The sequence below is a fragment of the Sipha flava genome, unplaced genomic scaffold (assembly GCF_003268045.1).
Source record: "Sipha flava isolate LNK unplaced genomic scaffold, YSA_version1 105_pilon_pilon, whole genome shotgun sequence".
Classification (NCBI taxonomy): Eukaryota; Metazoa; Arthropoda; class Insecta; order Hemiptera; family Aphididae; genus Sipha; species Sipha flava.
In genome coordinates, this window is record NW_020271719.1 from 407766 (window position 1) to 430940 (window position 23175).

Below are 23175 nucleotides of genomic sequence, written 5' to 3' on the forward strand. Positions count from 1 at the left end.
TCTATGGAAACAAATTATCTCTGCAAAATAAGATAGTTTAATGAACACGTGAAGGGATAAGTATATTATAGTGGTGAACGTTTGTATGATTTCAAATAGGTAAGTCTTCGATATGAGACGTAATACGCATTTTATATAATAGGACACGTTCAAAGAGGAATTTCAAATGATCCAAGGGGAAGTGTCGATTTTTAGCGAGACATCTGTAAAAGACAATGCACTCGAAATATTAAATAATAGACCAACGTTATTATTCAACTGCACAAACGTGAGCAGACAACTCTGCAATTATGTAATAATGGTGTAATAGCGAATGTGCTGCATGTAGGTACCACTGACGTCCCGTTGTTTTATATACCTAAGTATTCTTTCTATCTCCCACCCCCTGCATCTTATAGTTCATGCAACTGTTGAGGGATTATAATGATACAAAAAATATTATACAGAGACTTTTGATAAATTTTGAAAAAGTTTAACAAGACGTTTTCATGTACTCTTTTAATAAACAATAGTTTACAAAAAACAATATTATTGCAATTACTTAAAAAATTTTAAAATATTTTATGCCACATGGTTTTATGCAATATTATACAATCAATATTTAAATCGTTAACCATCTAGACGTTTTGAGTTAACCAGAAATTATCTGTATTATTATATTAAAATTATTTGTATGCACTACACCACAAAGATTATTGTACATGTATATTAATCTCTGTTCATATATCTAATAAATATACTTATATTAATCAAATTGATGACCATCCACGAACTATATATAATTACTATTACTAAAAGAGTTAAAAATACATCGACAAAAAAGTAATATCGTTTTATTTACATTTATCACAATAATTTTTTGTTCACAATCGAGTTTAAATGTTAATGAGTTCAAACCGTCGATGGTATCAATAAATGTATTTTCACTTTGTTGTTATCAATGTTGGTTGTCATTTTTTTTTTTTTGTTTGCTACAGTTTGTAAATAAAACTGATTTTTTAGCCATTCTCTATCTTCTTCCCCAGCTTCGTGGAGTCCGTCAATGCCTCTTTCAACCATCATTGACCAGTTATTACTTTATGTATATTGACTTACAAATAATACAGGTTTTTAAAATATATTTTACGCTGTTGAGTATAATTTTTCCAGTTTCTTTAAAACATATTATTTTTTTATTAAATAAATACTAATTTACAACATACAACAAATACAAAATTTATAAAAAAACATATTAATATACATATTATTGTTATTATTTTTTTTACATATTAACAATTATTAGTTTTATTATTATAATCATTTCCGCAGTCTTCTATTTCATCACAAGGTTTGTAGATTTTTACACACCGACCATTTCTGAAAAAATCGTGAATGTATTAGTCTCACCTAAATTTAATTTAGAATATTTTTTCAAAATTCTTATCAATTTCTACAGTTAGTGAGTAGTGGTATTACACTATTACTTATATTACACACGATGATTTTAAATCAAATCAAAAAAGCATTGGAGATTAATATTCCTAAGGTGTGTGTAAATAATGTTATAGTCAAATATCACATTCCACGAACATTATTTACTAATAAACATGCGTGCAAATTGTGCACTGTAATAATGAAGCAACATAGTGAGATTAATGAAAAAATTGATTTTATATAAAATATATTCGATTTTCATGTATTACGTGAATAAAAGAAACGTTAGAAAAAATATTCGTGTTTTAAAATTAGTACGTAAATTATACAATTTTTTTATACTATATACTTTGAAAACAATAATAATAAATAATTAATAAATTATTAAAATTTTTTTTAAACAATAATTTGAATTTGTATAATAAATATTTATACGTTTATAAACAATAGATTTATATCAAATAGTTTTAATTATAATGATGTGAATGTCTTTCGAATTTTTATTATGACCTTGAAAGTTGAATAACTACCACACTCAAGCGAAGTATATAATACGGGTATAATAAATCAATAGTAACAATTGATGAATCCGCATTTCAATCACAACACTCGTTTTATCATGCTAATTTAAACGACGCGTTTGTTTGAAAATTCTGAAAGGAACTGGTGTGCTCAAGACAGCCAAAGAAACTCGTGTGAAGAAGCATTCTAATGATGCGATTTCTATACCTGCAAGCTTTTTCATCACTTCTGCAAGGACCTTCACAGCCTAACGGTTCGTCGGACTTATCCGAACAGTCGGCGTAAGCGTCGCAATAACGATCGTGGCTTACACATTCGTCGTTTGAATTACAAGCAAATTTGCCGTCTTCGCAATCTAAATTTTGGTTTATGCGCGTGTACAATAATGATAATAAAATATTGTACTCGTCTAATATTTCAATTTGGTTTTGTCTACGCTCGATGTATCGATAAGAGGTTAAGTAATGAAATCTAGATAAATATACTTACGAGTGCAGTTCAGTTCATCGTGGCCGTTCCAACAGTCCGATACACCGTCGCACATTTTTGCCTTGGGCAAACACTGTATACCACATCGGAAATGTGTCTCAAGATCGCATGCTAAAACAACAAACGTCGAAATGTATCATTTTTTTTCTTAAACACTCGTGTTATAATAATAGTATACGATGCAATTATGTTCATCGGGCAATTCTTACCACAATCTTTTTCGTCTGACTGGTCGAAACAATCGTAGATACCATTACATTTTGCTTTATCCGACACGCACATACGGTTTCCACACTCAAACTCATTCTTAGAACACGGCGATGTATCCACACAACTAAAAAATAACAAGGACATGTATTCAATTGTTATAATTTTTTGTTTATGCACATTTGTAAAAAAACATTTTGGTTGGTCAAAAGGTAACTTAAATAGCCAAATATTGTACTTTGTCAACGTATAAATGTCAAACTTGATTTTTAGTGATATCCCGATCGATATTTGTTGAAATATAAATATATTTAAAATCATAACAATGACTTGATTTTAGTTCACAGACAAATTGTTAAAAAATAAATTCTAAATATCTATTTAGAATTTACCGGTAAAAAAGAAAAAATTATCCTCAAGTATTTAAAACTTTTAATCAAACGTTCGATGTATTTAAAAAAAAAATGTTTCCACAAAACTAATTAAATAATATTGCGATGTAGATTATAAAATGAAATACAGATAACATTTAAAGGAATACTTAACTATGTGTGTTTAATATTAACGGAGGATATATATAATCTTAATGTTAGATAGATTAAACAACGAGAGCTAATATTTTTCATAAGAGAATCTGTATAAAACATTTCTAGGTTATTTTTATTAGTTTCAGTTAACCGTATAAAAAATATCGATTTTACAAAGTTGAATTACGATTCATATAGATAAGGTATTATGTTTTTGAGTCGAGTTGTGATTTGTATATTTTATACTATTGAAAAATATAAATTCATTATAATGCACATTCAATCGTTAAGATTTTTTACAAACTTCCTGCATTCATTATTTGCATAAACTATCTTCCATTTTTAACAATATCAATAAAGTTGAAAATGATTGATCTATAATTTACAAACACATACTACTACGGAGAAGAAAATGTATTAATATCCGCCTTTGTTCAAATGCATGGAGACTATTAGTGGTATTTGTACCCCTACTGAGTCGGCGTCTGTGATCGTTATAGTAGAATGAGATAATGGTTGTTTCGGAAAGAATAATGTGCATAGAACGAACAAATGTGGGCGGATGGAGATCAACATTAAACGGGTATTGTTTGATAAAATAATCTCAAATCAAATATTCAAATTGAAGAAGATGTATTATGGAACCAGACAGCTACATAGTATTTTATTATGTTATACATTATATAAAAATAGTTAAATATATCAGCAAACCGACTATATAACAAGATTAAATTGGGTTAGAAACTAATATAATATTCTCGAAAGGAATAGTTTAGGTGTGACTCATATTTTTTATTTATATAAATAAGTGACAAATAATAACAAATCAAAGTAATTAGGACATTTAATGAATAAATATTGACTAGATAAAAACGAACAATAAAAGATTTGAAGTTAAATAAAGAAAACATAAAAAAAAAAAATATATAAAAAAGAGATTATTTCATATTAGAAAAATCGACATTATAATGAGTCATCCATATAAAAAAATTGTAGAGTAAAAATATATTTTAAAATTATAATAACAATAATTGTAATAACCGAATTGTAGTCGAATGTTGTTTATGTTGTATATGTTGTTATTATTATTTATTATTATTGTTATATTATTTATATATTTATATTTACTAATGAAATTTTATATTTTATGCCACTAATAAATAATTAAGTAATACAATGAAAATGTAAAACTAATGGCGTTGTATTAGGTAGGTACATTAAAATATCAAAATAAGAATTTTAATTTTCTTTTAATTTCGGAAAACCAGTTTGAAAAATGATTACAATATAAATTTGAGTGGATTCACAGTCGCGGAACCCAAACCAGTTTAATCTTATATTTTATATTCCAATTAACTTTGTTTAATAACAGTAATTGGGTAGCAACTACTGAATAACCAATTTTGAAGGAATCTCAGTGGAATGCCGAAATATAAAAAATGATTTCTCATCCATCACCTATCTATAATCGATGATTGAATTGTAACATAACCTTCAATTATATAAATTAAAAAAAAAAAATTGCTTACGTGTACGCGTTTCTATGAATATTTTGACAGTATTGAGTGTTTATGCCACAACGGCCTCCACATCCAGTTTTATCTTTGATATCTAAACTGGGTAAACATTGTAGAATCCCTTCGTCGCGATCAGCTAAACACACTTCATCTTCCTTGCATTCATCACAAATCCAATTATCTTCAACTAAAATCCAATAGAAATGTAATTTGTTAGTTATTTATCGAGTATAAAATTGCGAATAACAAATATTTTTGACGATGTATACTTATTTTTATTAAAGTTAAAATGGTCAAATAAAAATAAATTTACATTCTTTGCTAAAATTTAATCGAAATGAAAACGAGAAATAGCCTAAGGCCAGAACAGATTGGATTGTAAAATCGAAATATACAATTGCCGAGTTGGCATAAATTATTCATAGCAATACTCAACATTTTTTAATGATAAGAATATTGTTTGAAAAGTCTTTTGAAAGATTCTACAAGCCCATGTGAGACATGGTCCAGCATCATATAGTTCGTATTAAACACAACTGATTTTATTTATTTAATGACAAAACTTCAATTCCAACGAAGAATATTTTGACTGGGAAAATCAAATGTATAAACTAAACATATTAGGATTTATCTTTTTTTAATGTACGAATGTCACACAGCAATACAAAACTTATGCATTTTTAATGTGATGGTAATTAATTGCAAATTAGATAGCGTTGCCTAATAAATCGTTTAATATTTCGAGTTGTGTGCTTACCGTTTTCAGTGGCTTTGCTGACCGGCGCCTGTTCGATAACTTCTTTACTGGTGGACGTGGAAATCGGCGGTGGGACTGTGAAGTATTCATCGAGGTCGGAGTTTTGTGACAGATATATTCGACATGGCATCAAGTCCAGGTCGCTCTTGTTGCCTGGTATGAGTAAACACCGGTCCACGCTTGTTGGTTCCCGCGTGTCTCGAGTCAAACATTTTCTCGTCCTGGTAGCTACGTAGTCACCGGGGTCCTCGCAACCGCTCCATTCGGACCAATCGGTCCATTCGCCCAACTCGCCGCTCACTGTTTCGCAGAACGCAATTGATCAGGTGTTTTGTGAATATCGTTTTATTTTTTATTCGCCAACGGATGCAATTGAAAACTTACTTTGGAATCCGATCGACTGCACGTCCACGCTGTAGTTGCCTAACCAAGTATGTCCGTGCTGTATGCGAAGCGTTTTGAGGAACGCAATACCGATCTGTCCAATGCCGATCGCAGATTCCGGGTCTTGAAAGAACTTGATCTCGCATTGCACTTGTACGCCTTTCGACGTGCCGGGACTGAGGTCGGTCACCTCGCAGCCATCGTACCACGGGGACAGTTCACTGTACTTGAATGTATCGTCCAGCTGTAGACCAAAACAGTTTAAAATTCGAATTAATTCAACTGTATAACATTGCGGTAAAATGTACGAATAACGCGAATCGATGGTTGTATAAAGTGGAAAATTACCTGAGTCGTGATATTGTTACTCAATTCTTGAAATTCAGTAGAATTTCTATTCACAAAGCTTATCGTGAATGGGATATTTGTAATTTTAAATTCGCCTTCTACCACTAATGTAAATTTTTCTTTGTGTGGAACTGTAAAAAAAAAAAAAAATTAAGTATTAAAAAAAAAAAAACCTCAGAAATTGTATTCGAGAACTCATTATAATATTGAATTATAATTTTAATCATCACGTACATTTAACGTTCACGTCGAATACATAAACGGACGTGTAGGGTATACCTATTCCGGATCGATTTGTTAACTGTTAATTATTATCGCGGTATCGGCAGAACACGACGTGATGGCGTGGATATTGTAATACAAGATATACGATTAAATTACTATTGGTTTTTCGATCTAGCCGTACGTGCTTCTCGAGAATTCGGAATTGTTTATATTGTTGTACACCATTGCCTCCGGGCGGTGAATTAAAAGATGCTTGTGTGCCTATTCCAAAAACAATAATATATCTCCGCGCGGGACTCGTGTCGGGACTGTATTTTAGTGAGCGGCTCACTACTACTATTTATTAAGAAACGAAAAATGTACACAATAAGTATAAGAACTCGGAGAACCTAGTTTTTACGGATAATTTGGTTTCGTCAACGGAAATTGCTTTTCAATCGAAACCACGACCCCGAAAATCGGCATCATCATTATTATTATTATTATTATTATTATTATCATCAGCCCGGCAACACGCGCGCGCGCGCCTGTCCTACGCGCGAAACGTATATTATGCGCGCGGCGGTATCAACGTTTCGATATCGTTCGATCTTCGTCGCACGCGCAATCTGATCGATCTACGTCTTCGCAGCGCGTGGTGCATTATGTGCGCCCGACCTATTGTGTTTCACAAATCGAACTGTATACGTATTACGTACGTATACGTGCATCATTGTAGCGGATCGCGCGTTCACGTCTACGTACGCTGTAACAATAATAATACTTGCGCGTATATAAATATATAATAGAACTGTTGCCGGTGTTGTGAACAAACGGGTACGCACCACATGGGTGGGCGCGACGAGAACGGGACCGCCACTCCCTCCGCACGAACTTAGCCCGTAAGCGTTCATCGAACGAATGCCTACGATAACATGTATCGGGTACGGCGACTGATGAAGTGATGTAAAGCTTATTTCGCTTTCTCGGTGTTTTTCGACTTTGAGACGCGGGCGACAAAAACCAAGAAGCAAAACGGTATACCTATACGTGACCGTCGCTCGTTAGCCCCGTTCGCGAAGAAATCGTTACGAATACCGCCGTCCCGTGCTGACGAAGCATACGCGCCAAGGCACAGGGCTCGAGGAGCTCGGACTTTTGGTCCTGAAGTATTGAACTCCGTTTACCCTTTTTCTCAGAACGAAATTATAATATTATAAGTTAAATTTGAAAATTTCCGAATCGAAATTTTATTTCTATTTGGCTCCGTGGAAAATAACAATATTATGTAATAAGCTTAACTTTATACCGTAGACCGATTTTTGACTTACTAATTGACTGTTGTAAATCGAAAACGCTTAGGTACCAATTGCCATCTCTACGTGCAATTATGAAATGATGGATTAGTAGTATGGTTATATTAATGGCTAATTCATTTTTAATTAGACGATGTGATGTCGGATTTTCTCGTTTTACATCGACGTTAACAAGTTTTATTTATCGGAACATTTGAATTAGTTTAAAGCCACACTAATTACAGTTTTAGAATATTGTACTCTTACGTTCAGATAATAATATTGGTAATAATTAAAACCGATCGTCATATACAGGACCGTGATTAGGGGGGGTGCGAGAGGTGCGCGTGCACAGGGCGCCATGACGGGAGCATCGAAAGCTTTTTCATGATCTACGTAATTTTACTGAAAGTTAACCATATTATTTAATTCATAATATTTAACACATTCAATGCCATGGTCTTGACGCGTAGTCGACATCATTAACATTGTTCTGAATCAAGATTCCTGATCGACGGTGTTGCTAGTTTATTTTTAGTATTTGTATTTATTTTTCCCGAAATGACGACGTCGTCCATAACAAATTAACAATGATATACCATTTATACTCTAACGTTATTGTTAATTGAAAAAATAACATAGATGAATGTCGACTTGACGAGTAGTACGATTGTATTTTGAACCTATCTATGATAGTGTTCATATCATAGTTCATGAACGCCGAATTCGCATAGGTACTTAATTACTTTTCATCGGCAATTATTTAAAGAAAATTATTTTTTATGCGAATAAATTTGATTTGTAAATTAATTATACCAGTTTAATAAAGTAGGTTATTAGGCATCTATATGTTTTGGTCTACCTTTACAGTTTTAGTTGTATATATTAGTTATATTGTTCTTTAGTTGTTGATTATTTCTTTTATTTATTTAAATACAAAAGTAGTTACCCCCTATTCTTATTTAGTCTCCTTACAGCCTATAGATGGACAAATATTTGAAAGAGGGGAGGGCGCTAAAAATGATTCTTAGCACCGAGCGTTAATTATGCTAGGCACGACACTGGTCATGTATATACGGGCGTCGAACACGTTAAACGCATTAGGTATTAAAGAAATACATTTCTATGAAAATCAATTAATTCGTTTAGTTTCTTTTAAAATCGAATGCTGCTGAGGTAATATGAACGGCATAAGGGCTCTACCCGGTGTTTCAGCCGGCCCCGGTGTTAACACCATCTCAATCCGGTCCTGCCTCGCACGCGGATACATTAATTGCGTTCTCGTGGCCGTCGCACAGCGTTACTACACGCGCAGCTCACCTTGTATTCTAGTGATGTATAGCAGCACGCTGGTGGTCAGGCATATGATCGCGGTGAAGAACAGAAACGTGTACAGGACAAACATGTTGGTGTGGCACATGGTCCTGGGCGGCGAATTGCACTTATGCAAATGCGGTATGTCCGAGGGCGGTTGCCAGCAGGTACACCTCTTGCCGGGTTGTTGCCGGGTCGGCTGGAATGCGGCCGGCGTGGGCGTCGTCACTACCGCGGTGGTGGTGCTGCCATAGGCGCGTGGGTCGTAGATCGTGGACACCGCGGTGCCGGTACCGCCGACGCCGCCGCCGCCGACGCTACCACCGCCGCTGCCGCCTCCACCGCCGCCACCGCCGCCGCCTCCACCGCCCGTGTTGTCCTTACCGGACAATAACCTCGCGGCCAAACACTCGTTGGCCATCCGCTGACCCTCCTCCGGGTTGTAAGCAGGATTTTCCATTATCACCGCCGTATTGTATAATTATTATTTCACTCCCGGCACAATGGTCGTATTGTATACACTGTCCGCAGTTTCCTCTGCGACGGATTTCCTACGCGCGATTATATCTCGCACGATCACCTGAAAGAAACATTAAAATATTATTTAATATATATGCTGTAATATCGCGTGTGAATAATACACGCGTATACGTACGCCTGCGCGTATTTAGGTACGGGCCAAAGGTCACCAGGTGGTCGGAAAAAGGTAATGTTCGAATTGCACGACGACTAAATAAATTATAGTAAAAAAGTTAAAATTTGAAATATTTAAACAATTATCAACCATATATGTACGTGCAATCATGTTATTTTTTTCAAAATGTAGCAAATCATCACATAAAATAAGTAGTTTCTCAAAACTCAGATCTATTATAATTGTAATACACGCGCAATTCGATCATTTTGGTTTAGGTAAGAAGAAGCACAGTTTATGTCTTGTGAATTGATCGTATACTTGGAAAACAGCTTGGAAATATAACAATTAAATGCACGAGTGATAGGGCTGCAGCAAGACCACCACATAAAGGACTTGACGTTTACGGTTCACAATACGTGCATAATATCTGTACGATAATAACAATCATGTGCGTAGATCTGTGGTTGAGTTCAGCGACTTTTCGATTCTGTACAAGTCCGCGTTTATAATATTATGAACAGAGAGAGAGAGAGAGAGAGAGAGAGAGAGAAATAGAGTGCGCTATGCAGGTTCTATAGGAAAACGGAAAACGTCGTCGTCCGTACAACAATAGTAGTGTGCATTATAAAACGGTAACAGCGCGCCACCGGTGGACATTTTCGTTCTTGATAACCGGACATCTCACAGCGCATTGTGATCGACGCATGAATGAAACATCACACGAATCCTATTGTCGAGATTATTATTTTCTTTTCAATGGGTCATTAAATCGTTGCCGGCCGCATATAGTCATAAAACATGTGTCGACCGGAATAATGACTGTGAGTAAATATGGAATTTTTCACGTGGGCGTGTGATCGTCTGAACGAAAACATCACAATAACGTAAACGTATACATACATAAATATACGTATATAGTTAATATTTACACATACCGTATGTACGTGAACGCACACACACACACGCGCGCGCACACACTCGTATATACATACCCACGTAACCATATAATGCCGGTCTCGTGGCGTGCTCATGGGCAATGTCCAAGAGACGTCGCGCGATTTGCATAAATAACACATTTACGAGTCAATATATACACGTACACGTACATACGGTATAAACTGCCGCGTGTGTTTGATAGCCGTTGTTACTTTTTTATTTATTTAAATCGTTGTTTAGTGTATTCATTAAGCGCCGAACACGTTTTAACTCTTAACCCGCGAGCCCGCAAATTAAATACTGTACACCAGAACCGAATAAAAAAACCCGAGACATTTATTAAGTGCCGGATCGTCGAATCGAACAGTTATTCAACGTGAACGCAACCGGCTATAATATATCCCTTGAACGTATTTTTAATGGTCCATAAAAAACGTACGAATAACATTACTCGGAAGACGTACGTACCGGGGGCCGACGGCGGTTCATCTTCGGATGTCCGTAGAGTTGAAATAATATTAAGCCAATGACTAAATATAATGACGTGTGGAGAGAGTTTAAAAACTTTTGAAAACGCAACAAATCTATTATGTTTTATTATTTTTTTGTTTTAATTGGGTAAAACTATATAATTTTGTAATAATATTATCGAAAAATCGTACTTTTCGACTTTTGAAGAAAATCCTAAGGCACAATTGCCATAGCGCATACAAATTAATACTATGGATTAATTTTTATCGTATAAGATTTATCTTTAATATAACATTGTGCGATTCACGAGCTGTTGATATACTGACAGTTTAATAATCATTTTAATCTTATATACGCATTGTCGAATTTCATGTAAAATATTAATTTATAAAAATTATTATAATGACCAAAAAACATCTATTCGTACATGTATACATTTTAGAAATATTTAATAGTCTTTTTCCTAATAATTATTGTATTCACGATGCTGTTGTATGTACATAGCATATTAGGTACATTGCACAAAATTGAATAAATTACACCAGTTTTGATGAGTTAAAATAATAAAACTGTTACTTATTTAGTAATTTCAATTCGAGAAAATTAATTAACGATCACATAATTATACGACTCATGAAATACATCTACTCGTTAAAATTACTTTGAGAATAACCATTAATGCGATTAAATTAATACCTATGCGGTCTATAGAAAGTGACCATTACTCATTAAAAAACATGTTCATTTTTCGTATGGATATTTTGATTAAATCGTAAACAATAGTCAACCTAGTTATTATGTTAAAATTCGATCTATGAATAGTTGTTCGATGAATATTAAATATAAGACGTTTGTAGACTCTCGACGGAGCATTTTTACTATTCAAAAATAATATGAGTATAAATAAATTAACAAATATTTTTGAACAAAAATAAAAAATATGTATCAAAACTTGACATTATATTTGAATAATAAAAAAAAAATATTTAGAGCATATAAATACATTCCTGATTTATTTTCAAGATATTTTTTAGGCTATGTATATATGATTCCCCTCGACGATTTATTAGTTTTATTAAATAAAGAAATCATTGTAAATTATCGTTGTACAACCTGTAAATCTCTGGTAAAAGAAAAAAAGGTCATTTTAACAATGTGTTTGATATTCAATGAATGTTTTTACTTCATAGTTTAACACTAAAAAATATAAGCTTACCTACATTTTTTCTGCTTTTTCAATTGTATAGCTTTTTGATAAATGTAAGAAAAACGACTTAGTACCTAAGTATCACAAAATAAATTATAATAGATCTTTACCGAGGAGAATAATACTTCATCAATTCTTTTCATGAGTTCCGGAAATGTATTTTTAATAAAAGAAAAAGGTAGCAATTTTTGTTCTTTTTAAAAAATAACATTTGGTAAAAAAATAAGAAAATAAAAAAAAGGTGGTCTCAAACTTCCAGGTAGGTCAAGATCCTATAATCATTGTTCTTTAGATTTCACACGCTATACCTGGGATAGTGGGATCATAAGTCATGAATCGTTAGAGACTGACAATACTAACGGTTAACTTCCTACTTTGTCAGTAATGTCTTTTAAGTATATGTTTGAAACCAAGTATACACATAACTAAGAAAAAATGTTAACATCAAGTGCGTTTTTATTATGAGTAGGTACATTATTTGTTTTCAGATTCCAAACAATATTATTTCATTAAAAAAAAAACATAATTAATTGGCGTACTATTATTATATGAAATTTTGCTAATGAAAGAATAAATATTTGTAATTTTCTATACATATGTCATATTGTGCTTTCTATATATTACTCAAAATTTCAGAACGTATCAGTGACTAATACGTTTTATAATATGAGAAATTATATTTTCAAATATTTGGAATCCAAAGTGCATACATTTAATTATTATAAATTACTTATATATTATATATACAACTGTATTCTAGTAAACTTAAACATGTATGATTTTTAATACTATGTATCACTTCAGTTCCATTGAAATATATTTTAAATTGAAGTTACTATTATATTATTGTTTATTCACACAACAACATTATTCTATACTCAAAAGAAATCATACGATTTATTGTAATTAGTAATGATATGAACCGTGACATCCATACACTTAAGAAATATAAATATTTTATAAGTCTAATGTTTAGATTGCTTTTATTAGATTACTTTTACTCATCCAATAACACAACACATCACCCGAAGTATTTGAAGTGTTTGAAGAGCATAGCAGTTGAAAATTTGATTTAACTGTTTAATGTTTTTGATTAATGGTATTCAATAAAAAAAAAAAAAAACTAGCATGCTGTATAAAACAGATTCATATTAATTACAAAATATATTACATTTATTTACACAATAAATTATCAACAATAAAACTAAAAATTGACTGCGATCCATTTGATTATAATTTTTTAAGGATAATTTGTCATGCATTAATGTCTGAAATAAGTAAATGTTTTTAACGTAGGTTCGTTTTCTATGCACGTCGCACATACGTACCTATTGTACATGTAATTGCATGTCTTCGTGTAACATATTTAATGTAAGGTTAGCTATAAAATCATAAATTGCATTTCATTACATGCGGTAATCGATAGTTAAATACCTATTTTACAATTAGGGTTTGTCAGTTACAGTTAGAACGTTATTATTTTTAAAACAATGAAACATAGAAAATGTAATTATCTACAAATCATTGTGTTACTAACAACAGATCAGTGAGAATATTTTCAATCGACTACATAGAACTTATTAATAAATTAATATTTCTAAAAAGTAACTACATGATTTATTTTTTCATATAATCGTAAGTATTACCTACGCTTCATTTGAAAACTAAAAAAAAAATTCTATGCATACTATTAAAATATATTAACAATAATTAATTTTAATACAATTGAAAATATACGTGTCATTTTCGTGATCTTCGTTGACATATTTTTTTTGTAATTTTATAAATGAAGTTGAAAAGATATCACCTCATACAAATTATAAATATTTACAAGTCTCAAAAAATGTAGCTTATGTAAATGACAAGTTCTTAAAATGTTTAAGTGTTTAAAACTAAACATGGGTTGAAAATTAAATTATCTATACCATAATTCTGTACAAACTAATCAACTTGTATTGATTTATTATTTTACTCGATATAAACATATTTAAATATATATTTACTAGACTGAATTTATTCGTAAGTATACATTTTATTATGACATAATGTCGCTACAAACTTTGACTAAATCTTAACTATAGTTGTATTAAATTAATGAATTTAATAAATAATTATTATTATATTTTAAATAAGTTCATAAAAATTAACGGATCGATATTATACATTAATAACTGTTTAAATTGACCAATGTAGCTATGACGTCAATAAGCACAATTCAACTATGTTACCATTAGCAACGAAGAAATGATAACAAAACTTGTTTTTAATACCTATATTACTAAAATATAATATATTCTTGGCTTAAAACCCGAAATAAATGGAAACAATTTAAACACCAGTTTATAATTAGGCACTTAATAAGGTAATTATTAATTTTTTAAATGGTTGGGAAAATTAAAACATGAATAACTAAAAAAATATTTTAATTAAAATAAAATTTTAAAAATCAATTATGAATAAAACTTTAAAATAAAATCTGACAAAGTATATATGCTTATAATTTGTAATACTAAAAATTAGTTCCTAATGAATAGTTATGGCCAACGAGTAATTTATTTTTATATAAATAGTGAAAATTATAGATTTTCCAAGTTTTATAACTACTGTCGGGATTTTTATTTTTCATAAATACCTATCGTTGCTAAATAATAATTATTATACCTGTATAAATATATATATAATAGATGATGGCATTTTATGTAAATATGGTACCAATTTATATATATATATCAACTTACGACTATTGAAATTTGTATGTATATATATGTGTATATTTTCAAATAGCATACGACGCTCTACAATAAACTATATGTTGTTGTGAATTATTCATCGTTACTACTAAATCAAAGAAACCTGAGTTTATTAAATGTATCGATTCGCTAACTTCTGTTTGTTGCGTATATGACCTAATAACTACTTAGAGTTTAAACGTTTAAGTTTAATCTATTAATAACAAAAAAAAAATCATCTAATGCCTGCATCTTATCAAGAAACGATATTTGTTAATTAATATGTATTTTATCGAACATGAAATTGATTAAAACATTTAACGAGAACTGTTTTTAGTAAAAAAAAAAAAAACCAATAATGTTACAAATAATTGTAGCTGATACAGCCAATAATATCTAACGACTTAATCACTATATTGAATAATTCCGAGAAGTATTGAACGTGTAAAAATGGCAAAATCGCAAGAAGCGTTTGATTATATTACGACTTGAAAAATCTAAACGTTCATAGTTTTCACATGAATAACAATTTTTTCTCAAGAGAACTCTTAAGTCTAACTTAGAAATAATTTATATATATAAATATATATATATATTTATTATAAAATAACCATACGATGACTAATAAATAACGAGAATGTTAAGCAAACGAAATCTCTAATGAAAAAAAAAAAAAAACCCGTGTTATAAAACGGCAACGGATGTACGCGAATTGTGTACAAAGCGTCTCTTTCGCTGTGTAGTACACGAATGAGTAGAAATGTTTCGAACATTCTTCGACCCGCCCGGTTGAGACATGTCGAGACGTGCGTTTGAAAATAGTCGCATGATACGAGTATATATTATTATTTCATCGATACGCGAACACTAGTTCTCTTTGTGCACATTGAAATGACAGCCAGTTCGTCAGCGCAACGTACCCGCCGATTCTCTCGCACGACACATTAGAATTATAGACGTTACACATAAACGTATACGGCCAGTACGTATAAAATGAATATAATGAATACCGATGAGTCTACGGCGAGCGCTGTGTAAACGGATTCGCGGCGAAGTGAATACGCTCAATTACCAAGTTAATATTATTTTTTCTCGTCAACCGTCCGTTCGGCGTTGTGCAACGACCAGAACGTGCAATGGTAGCCGGACGAACCCGGAGGTCTGCTGTTTCGAAACGTCCGATTTAGAACGATCGCGTTTTAATTCGAACGTTTAAGCCGCCGGGTAAGTGTACCCGTTCCCGATAACAGGACTCTTCCTCGCGATTAGATTGTTTGGAACCCGCCACAATTCGAAATACAGGTAGGATTCTTGTACACTACACGGTATACACCCCATATGCACGTATACATAAATACATACTACTGGCGATCAGAATGTCATGTGACAGCGGTTTTCTCGTCTGTATACACACATGTGTGTACAAGAACGTTTTATAAAATATTATAATCCAAAGCTATTTGTTGGATTTAAATTCGTGGATGCTCACGGCATACTATGGATTATAGAGACGTTTTAGTGTTCAAATGTTAAAAATCAAATTTGTCGTTGTTTTACGCTTTTCTCGCGACACGAAATTCTCGGTACAGCGTATCGCGACCGACGTCGTACGTACCGCGGTTCGTACATCGTTTGCACGTTGAACGGTTCAGCGCGTACATGTATACGTTCAATAAAGCTTACCCCGAGTCGCGACGGCGGCCAGTGCAAGTGCGAAAGTGCGGCCAAAGTTCGCGGTCACGGAGCGATGACGATCCGAGGATGAGCTTCTGTCATGACGGCGGAAACGGCAAACTGTCACCGCAGTGTTTTGTACGATATATATATATATATATATATATATATATGTAAATTTATACAAATTATATTACGTATGTCGCCCGTGAATTTCGCGACGAGATCGTTTCGCTTTGGACGGATGAGTTATGAGTTCGGCGCACTGCCGTTGAAAAACAGCCGAAACACGCGACGACGACGAAAACCGCAAAACCGTCGCGGAACCGTACGTAAAAAAAAATAAAAAAGCGACACGGTATTGTGTTATGTACTCGGACGAGGTCTGCGGACGACTGCGGCGTGTACGACGTGTTCGCGGTGCGACGCCGTCTGTTGCGATGTTGTGGATCGTGAGTGAAATAACCAACTGAACCGAACCGGCCTGCACGCACCGGATGGAACTACCGCAGTCACCGCCGCCGTCGCCGTCACCGTTCGCCACCGCCACTCCCCTCCCGACCCGACGACCGCGTCGGCGGCGGTCGGTCCTCCGTAGAATGTTATTAATGCGTTCCTAAATACGACAAAACACCTGTGTATATACGGCGCACCACCTGGCACCCCCTACTCCCCCGTGCTGCCCCTTCGACCCCTCGTTCGTCACCGGCGATGACAATACATATACGTATACATATCTATTGGTCCTGTGATGGCTTCGGACCTGTAGGCACCGTTCGCGCAACCGCTAATCAACCGCCACTGGGCAACGGCCCCGACAGTGCGTTTACGATGCGTGCGAATGCGTACGTGACGGCGATCTGCACGTGATCCGCACGCGTGCGTAATGAGTACCAACGACGTTCGCCCGTTTCACCTGTGCGCGTACGTGTACGTCGCTCGGGGGGTTTTTTTTTTTCTCTTTGTATACTTCGTCGGTACTTTTAGTCACCGAAAACTTCCCTCTTCGAAAACTGGTATTTTCGAAAAAGTTTTTCGCCGCCCACTTTATTTACGTTCGACTCCTGCCACCAGTTACTCGGTCGACTTTTTAGCGTTTCGCGATCATCCCAACCTGTACTCGTTGAACACCCACGCTTCGCCACTGACCCGCGTTGTACACCGAAAATCGTTTTCGATATTATTATCGATAAGAATTTTTCGTCATATCTCATGGGTTTTTTGGTCCCTTCGTTTGTTCGTGCTTTACCGTGGTATAAAGCGCAACGTTTGCTCATCCAATGTCCGCGGGCTCGTGCGAGTAGCCATCGAAAACCAAAAATCTGCAAACGCTGCGAGACGTGCACGACGTGCGTCCGCAGCAGTCCGGTTTTCCGTTATCCCGCGGCAAGGCGGTGTTGCGATCCGCGTGGCTACGAAGCTCGGACGGACACGTCACAAAGTCCGCAGCAGATCTGCTTCAAAACGTCGAGATAGTGCGCAGCAGCTGAAACCACCGAAAATGCTGGAATTCCACGACCCTACCGGTCGCCCGCAGCAACGCGTCGTGTGCGAACGTCGCCCTCCGCGTGTACATGTGTACAGTCATAACACGCTACCCGATTTCCTGTGGTGTCCACCGGATGTTCTTTTGTGTCCCAGCAACACGGCGGCAGCGGCAACAGCAGCAGCAGCCAGCCAGCCAGCCAGCAGCAGCCTCCTCCACTTCCACCTCCACCTGGTCGTCCGTCAATCGCCCCCACCACCCACTGCTATACGGTTTTGTGTGTACAATGGAGCGGGAGAAAAAAAAACGTATACAATATATATATATATATATATATAAAAAAAAAAAAATGATAATAGTAATAAAAAAAAATATATATATAAGAAAAGAAATTACGTGCGTCGTATGACTCAATGACTGTGGCGGCGGCGGTCCTATCCGATTTCATCGGTGCGCAGAGAATCCGAAACCGATCATTAGGCTCCGGCGGATCGTGACCCACCGCGCCGCAAACACATGAATGGGATCGGTGCCAAACGCGAAGGGTGAGCGCGCGCGCGCGGCATCGAATCGAAATAAGCTGATTAGACGCAGGGATTTTCACGTCATTGTCTGTTCCCGACCGTCTACTGTGTATTGTGTACACGTCATTATTATTATTATTATTATTATTATATCGGGGGAAACAATAATATAACATATCGCGTACCGGTGTAATAAAAAACGATAATAATAATACTACGTGTGTGTCATAATACATGTACGAGTATATATGGGTACAAATATATTTGGGCGTTCTGTGTGTTGTATCGTTGAACGTTACTATGCCGTCGGTAATGCACGTAGAATATCGTAGAGGTGTGTTTAAACGGAGGTTTTAATCCGTCAGATGAAATGTCAGATCAATTTTTATAAATAAAAAATGTAAAATCACGTTGAGCAATATTTAATCGGGACACGTTAGATAAAAGGCGCAGTCAAAAGAGTAAACTCACCAGTTATTTGATCGGTCAACCGAGCGAGAATTGTAGAAATAATGTACTTGGAAAGAAAAAATATCGAAATCCCGCATCCCGAAAAATACTAATACGAAAAAAAAGCCGTACAAGCTACAGCATTACATATGTAGGTAGACTGTATACATTTGTATAGCAATTTATACGTGTAACGCGACGGGGACGACCTAGTATAATAAATAAATCGTACGCGTACGTGCGCGTACCACGTTTTTGTTGTATTTATTTATAATTTTTTGGTTTTTTTTCCTTTCCTTTCTCCGTCCTCGAAATTTCGTTTTTCCTTCGCCGCCGAATAACGCACTATATAATACACACTACATTCATACACACGAGTTGTAATTGCACTCGCGGATCGGATAATAAAAACTGTACGTCGCGATAATTTTTTACCGAATATTTGTGTACGGAGCATACACGTTTTTTTTATTACTATACTGTAGATCGTGCCGTGCATTATAAATTATAATGCACCGTATACATTTACCTACTGTAACGTATGTACATTCTTTGCAGTCGACGTTCCTCTGCGTGGTCTCGTTGACTCTTGCACGTAAATTATACATAGTACTCGGCGAGGAAAAAAAATGTAGATCACACGTGTGTTTGTTCGCGTGCAGTACGATGTATTTTACGTATTACTATAACGTCTTGTCGTAAATTACAATATGTGTACATCAAATATTAGAATTTCGACGTCGTTGTCTGCACCCGCCGCCGCGGCCGGTCTACGTGACAGCAAAACGATTTGTTTTCGTGATAATCAGGGCTCGAAAGTTTTAGCAAATGTATATTTTTCTTGATTCATCCTAGAACATCCAAAGTAAGATACAAATATGTTCTAAACTACTTGGATATCATACACAACATTTAATTTAGCTATTTTTTGCATATTTACCGGTTTTATTGCTATTTTGCTAATCAAGGGTTTATAGTGCTATTTCTAACTAAATGGAGTGATTTGGTGATGGCGACAAAAACTCTTGGAGAGTTATAAAAGCCAAAAAAAGAAGAAGAAATACTATTTCTGGGTATATTTTCACATAATGCAGGAAATAATCACATTTTGCTGATAATAATGATTTAATTAGTTATAGTTTTAAAAATATTTGAATAATTGGAAATAAATAGACAACAACAATTATTATTTTATTTTTTCATCGACAATTTGATGTACTAATAGTTAGTGACTAAATAAAATCATTTAATTATAAGTACATTTTTACAAATATAATTAATTAATTTAACATTTTTGTTAAGTTTATAATTCAATCAGTCCAAACGTCTATGAACCAAAATATTTGTAAAACGACATTTAATTTTTTTTCTAATTAATTTATAATATTTTCAACACAAATGCATTTTTTTTTTATTTATCTTGCTATTTATAGCGCATATTTTAGAGTTTTTAAGTGCATATTTAAGAGTTAAAAAATAACATTTTTAGTGCTACAAATTCCAAGCCCTGGTGATAACCATATGAGCATATAATAATATTGTAAACCAAAGCGCTTGCGACAACTCTCGCATTAGAACGGGTTCACATTGACGAACGACGGGCGACAGCGATGAGCGATGAGTGACTAGGAATATCCTAAAATATAGGTATTTAAAACATAGTTCCAAACGGAAGTGTTTGTATTGGTCTTGAGCGATTGGCGACAGCGACCGGCGATTCTCGAGCGACGTGATTAATATTAATCATGTTTAATGTTTGGTCATAATTTTAGAGCGATATGTACTTTATTTTCAAACGTGTTCACTTGTTTTAATTAATTTTATACATTTAACTTTATTACAATTATTAAAATAAATTATGAACCAGTACAATAAATTTACTTCTGAGTAAAGAGAAATGCTAATTTCCGAAGTTCAATTAAAACCGATTTTCAAAAAAAAAATCGTTTAGCACAGGGTTTTCTAGCAGTATCGTTAGCTGAATTATACTTGTCGGCGACATATTGACAAATGAGAAATGAATTTTGTTTGATAAAATATTTTACATAAAATCGCTTTAGCGAATCGCTACTAGATGTAAATGCTTTAGTCGCGCATCGCCAATTGCTCTTCTCTGTCGCCAGTCGCTCGCCAATGTGAACCTAACCTTACATTGTTATGACGGGTGGTCATTAAAGTTCGTTCTGACGCTATGCGGTGTACCTGTACTCTCCGCCTATACCTAACCTGTGAACTCCTGTAATGATAAGATGATCATCGTGTATTTCCGGAAATTTAATCGTACGCGTGGATTAAATAATATTCATCAGATATAATTGTAACATTACATACCGTTTATGTATGTATAATCTCCAAAAAAAACCTAACGGTGAAAAAAGGCCGAGTTCCAAACTCCTTCCCAAAAAAGTTGATCTATCAAACTAGTGAAATCTACACTGTGGCCAAGTCTGATATTTTTTAATTCATAACCTCATTGCACTTCTACGTTAAAGAGCAACATTCCTCTTTTATTTGTATTGTTTAACACTTAGCCAATTTCTGAATGAGGCATAAACTACACTTAGCCGCAATGTAGATACAACTACCTACTATTCCTTCCTTTCCTTTTTTCCCTTTAGTTACACTGTAAAACCTACCTCTGTGCCAAATTTCACGTTTCTACCTATACCGGAAGTGTCTTATAATATTGATGATCAGTGAGTGAGTCAGTAACAAATTTTGAAATCCTTCCATTTCGAAATGGTACAATATTAAAGGCTCATTTTTACAGGGTCCTACGCTACTCGCAATTAATCTATTTTTTAAATTTAAAAAGTTTATCTTAAGAGGAAACAGAGATATATGGGTTAGAATAACCGGACGAATTGGTTCGTGTAAAGATACACTGGTGTTGCTGGAACTACGACAGAACCGTACCAAGCCATTTTTTATCCTGAGGCAGAACTGAAACAATGCGCCCCCTATGTTGTAGGGTTGTCACACTCGCAGTTTTTAATATGTACAATACGATTCGGAAAAATCTGAAAAATAACGAGGCAAGTGCCTCGTTCGCCTTACCCTAGTTACGGCTCTGGAATACGATAATCATGTAGGTAGACGGTAATTATTATTGTATTGCACTGGCATGGTTTGTACACGTATTCATTTTACGGTGTTCATTGCGCGGTGATATACTGATTGATGTACGCGTTATCATTGTTACGCCTGAACGTCATTTACTACTATAATAACGCGTAAGAGCGCAATATTCTCCGAACGAATAACGTGTAATCGATGACAAAAAAGAAAAATATTAATCATGTATTATCGGTCGTGATTGCCTGGGCGATTGACAATCGGCGCAGCATAAAAGATCTGCTGCCGGTGGACTCGATTAAACGGTAAAAGTTTACGAGCACAATTATTATTATTGAAGACCCGAATGAGTTTGTCTTCGCTGTCTAGTCTCTCTTATCCGCGACGAACATAAAGTAATTTATAGACTTCAGTTTTGGCACTGTATTCGATGACTTCTACGGGTTTACGGGAGAGACCAGGCATCGACTTAATTATAAGACCGTACGCGTCTGTTTACAGCGTTCACAAAATAATTGTCAATGCCCGGCAGCAAAGACAAACGATATAATTATTCTACGAGTACAGTTACAAATCGTATCGAAAAGTAAAAATTATTTTTATTAGGCGTTTCGAGCGGCCCGCTACGTCGAAGGTTGAACGCAATACGTATCGTTGTTGTATGCGGAACGGCCGGTCAACGGTGACGTGATAATTTCTTCGTGTCGTCCGCCTAATATTCGGGCGTAATACGTTAGTATAGAAGTGTTCCTGCCGAACGCAATAATCGGTGTTTTTTTTTCCCCACTTTATCCGACCGGTAACGTAGACACACGTCGGGTTGGGTATAACAATATCATCGGGCCAAAGGTATTATCCTGCAATAGGTTCCGCAGCCCGTCCGTTTGGCAGGATTTTCGTTCGCGCGCGCAGACCCGTGTACATCACGTCGCAGTCATTATCACGTACCGTCAAAGCAACAAGATAATGTTATAATACATATATTTATAAGGACGGACACCCGTTGGTT

At 34.7% G+C, this 23175-nt stretch overlaps 1 protein-coding gene across 2 annotated transcripts; it reads right to left on the reverse strand.

The window, feature by feature from the left end:
* Positions 1-1248: 1248 nt before the first annotated feature.
* On the reverse strand, positions 1249-17138 carry LOC112684417 (low-density lipoprotein receptor-related protein 1-like). Of its 2 annotated transcripts, XM_025555956.1 has the most exons (10): positions 16641-17138; positions 8984-9557; positions 6165-6295; positions 5817-6060; positions 5433-5732; positions 4688-4862; positions 2634-2758; positions 2425-2535; positions 2143-2290; positions 1253-1356 (listed from the first exon to the last, which is right to left on the reverse strand). In XM_025555956.1, exons 2-10 carry the CDS (start codon positions 9435-9437, stop codon positions 1269-1271), a joined length of 1776 nt encoding a protein of 591 aa, XP_025411741.1. In that variant the 5' UTR covers positions 9438-9557; positions 16641-17138; the 3' UTR covers positions 1253-1268. The 2 variants fall into 2 exon arrangements, with proteins under 2 accessions (XP_025411749.1, XP_025411741.1); XM_025555964.1 differs by lacking the exon at positions 2143-2290 and having other exon boundaries at positions 1249-1356; positions 16641-17134.
* Between the last annotated feature and the right edge of the window lie 6037 nt (positions 17139-23175).

Coding starts and splice junctions, on each gene's coding strand:
- LOC112684417 (XM_025555956.1), bottom strand. CDS start 9,437: ATGGAAAATCCTGCTTACAACCCGGAGGAGGGTCAGCGGATGGCCAAC. Junction 2,536..2,633: donor GTCAGACGAAAAAGATTGTG/GTAAGAATTGCC, acceptor TTGTTGTTTTAG/CATGCGATCTTGAGACACAT. Junction 1,357..2,142: donor AGTGATGAAAAAGCTTGCAG/GTATAGAAATCG, acceptor CGATTTTTTCAG/AAATGGTCGGTGTGTAAAAA.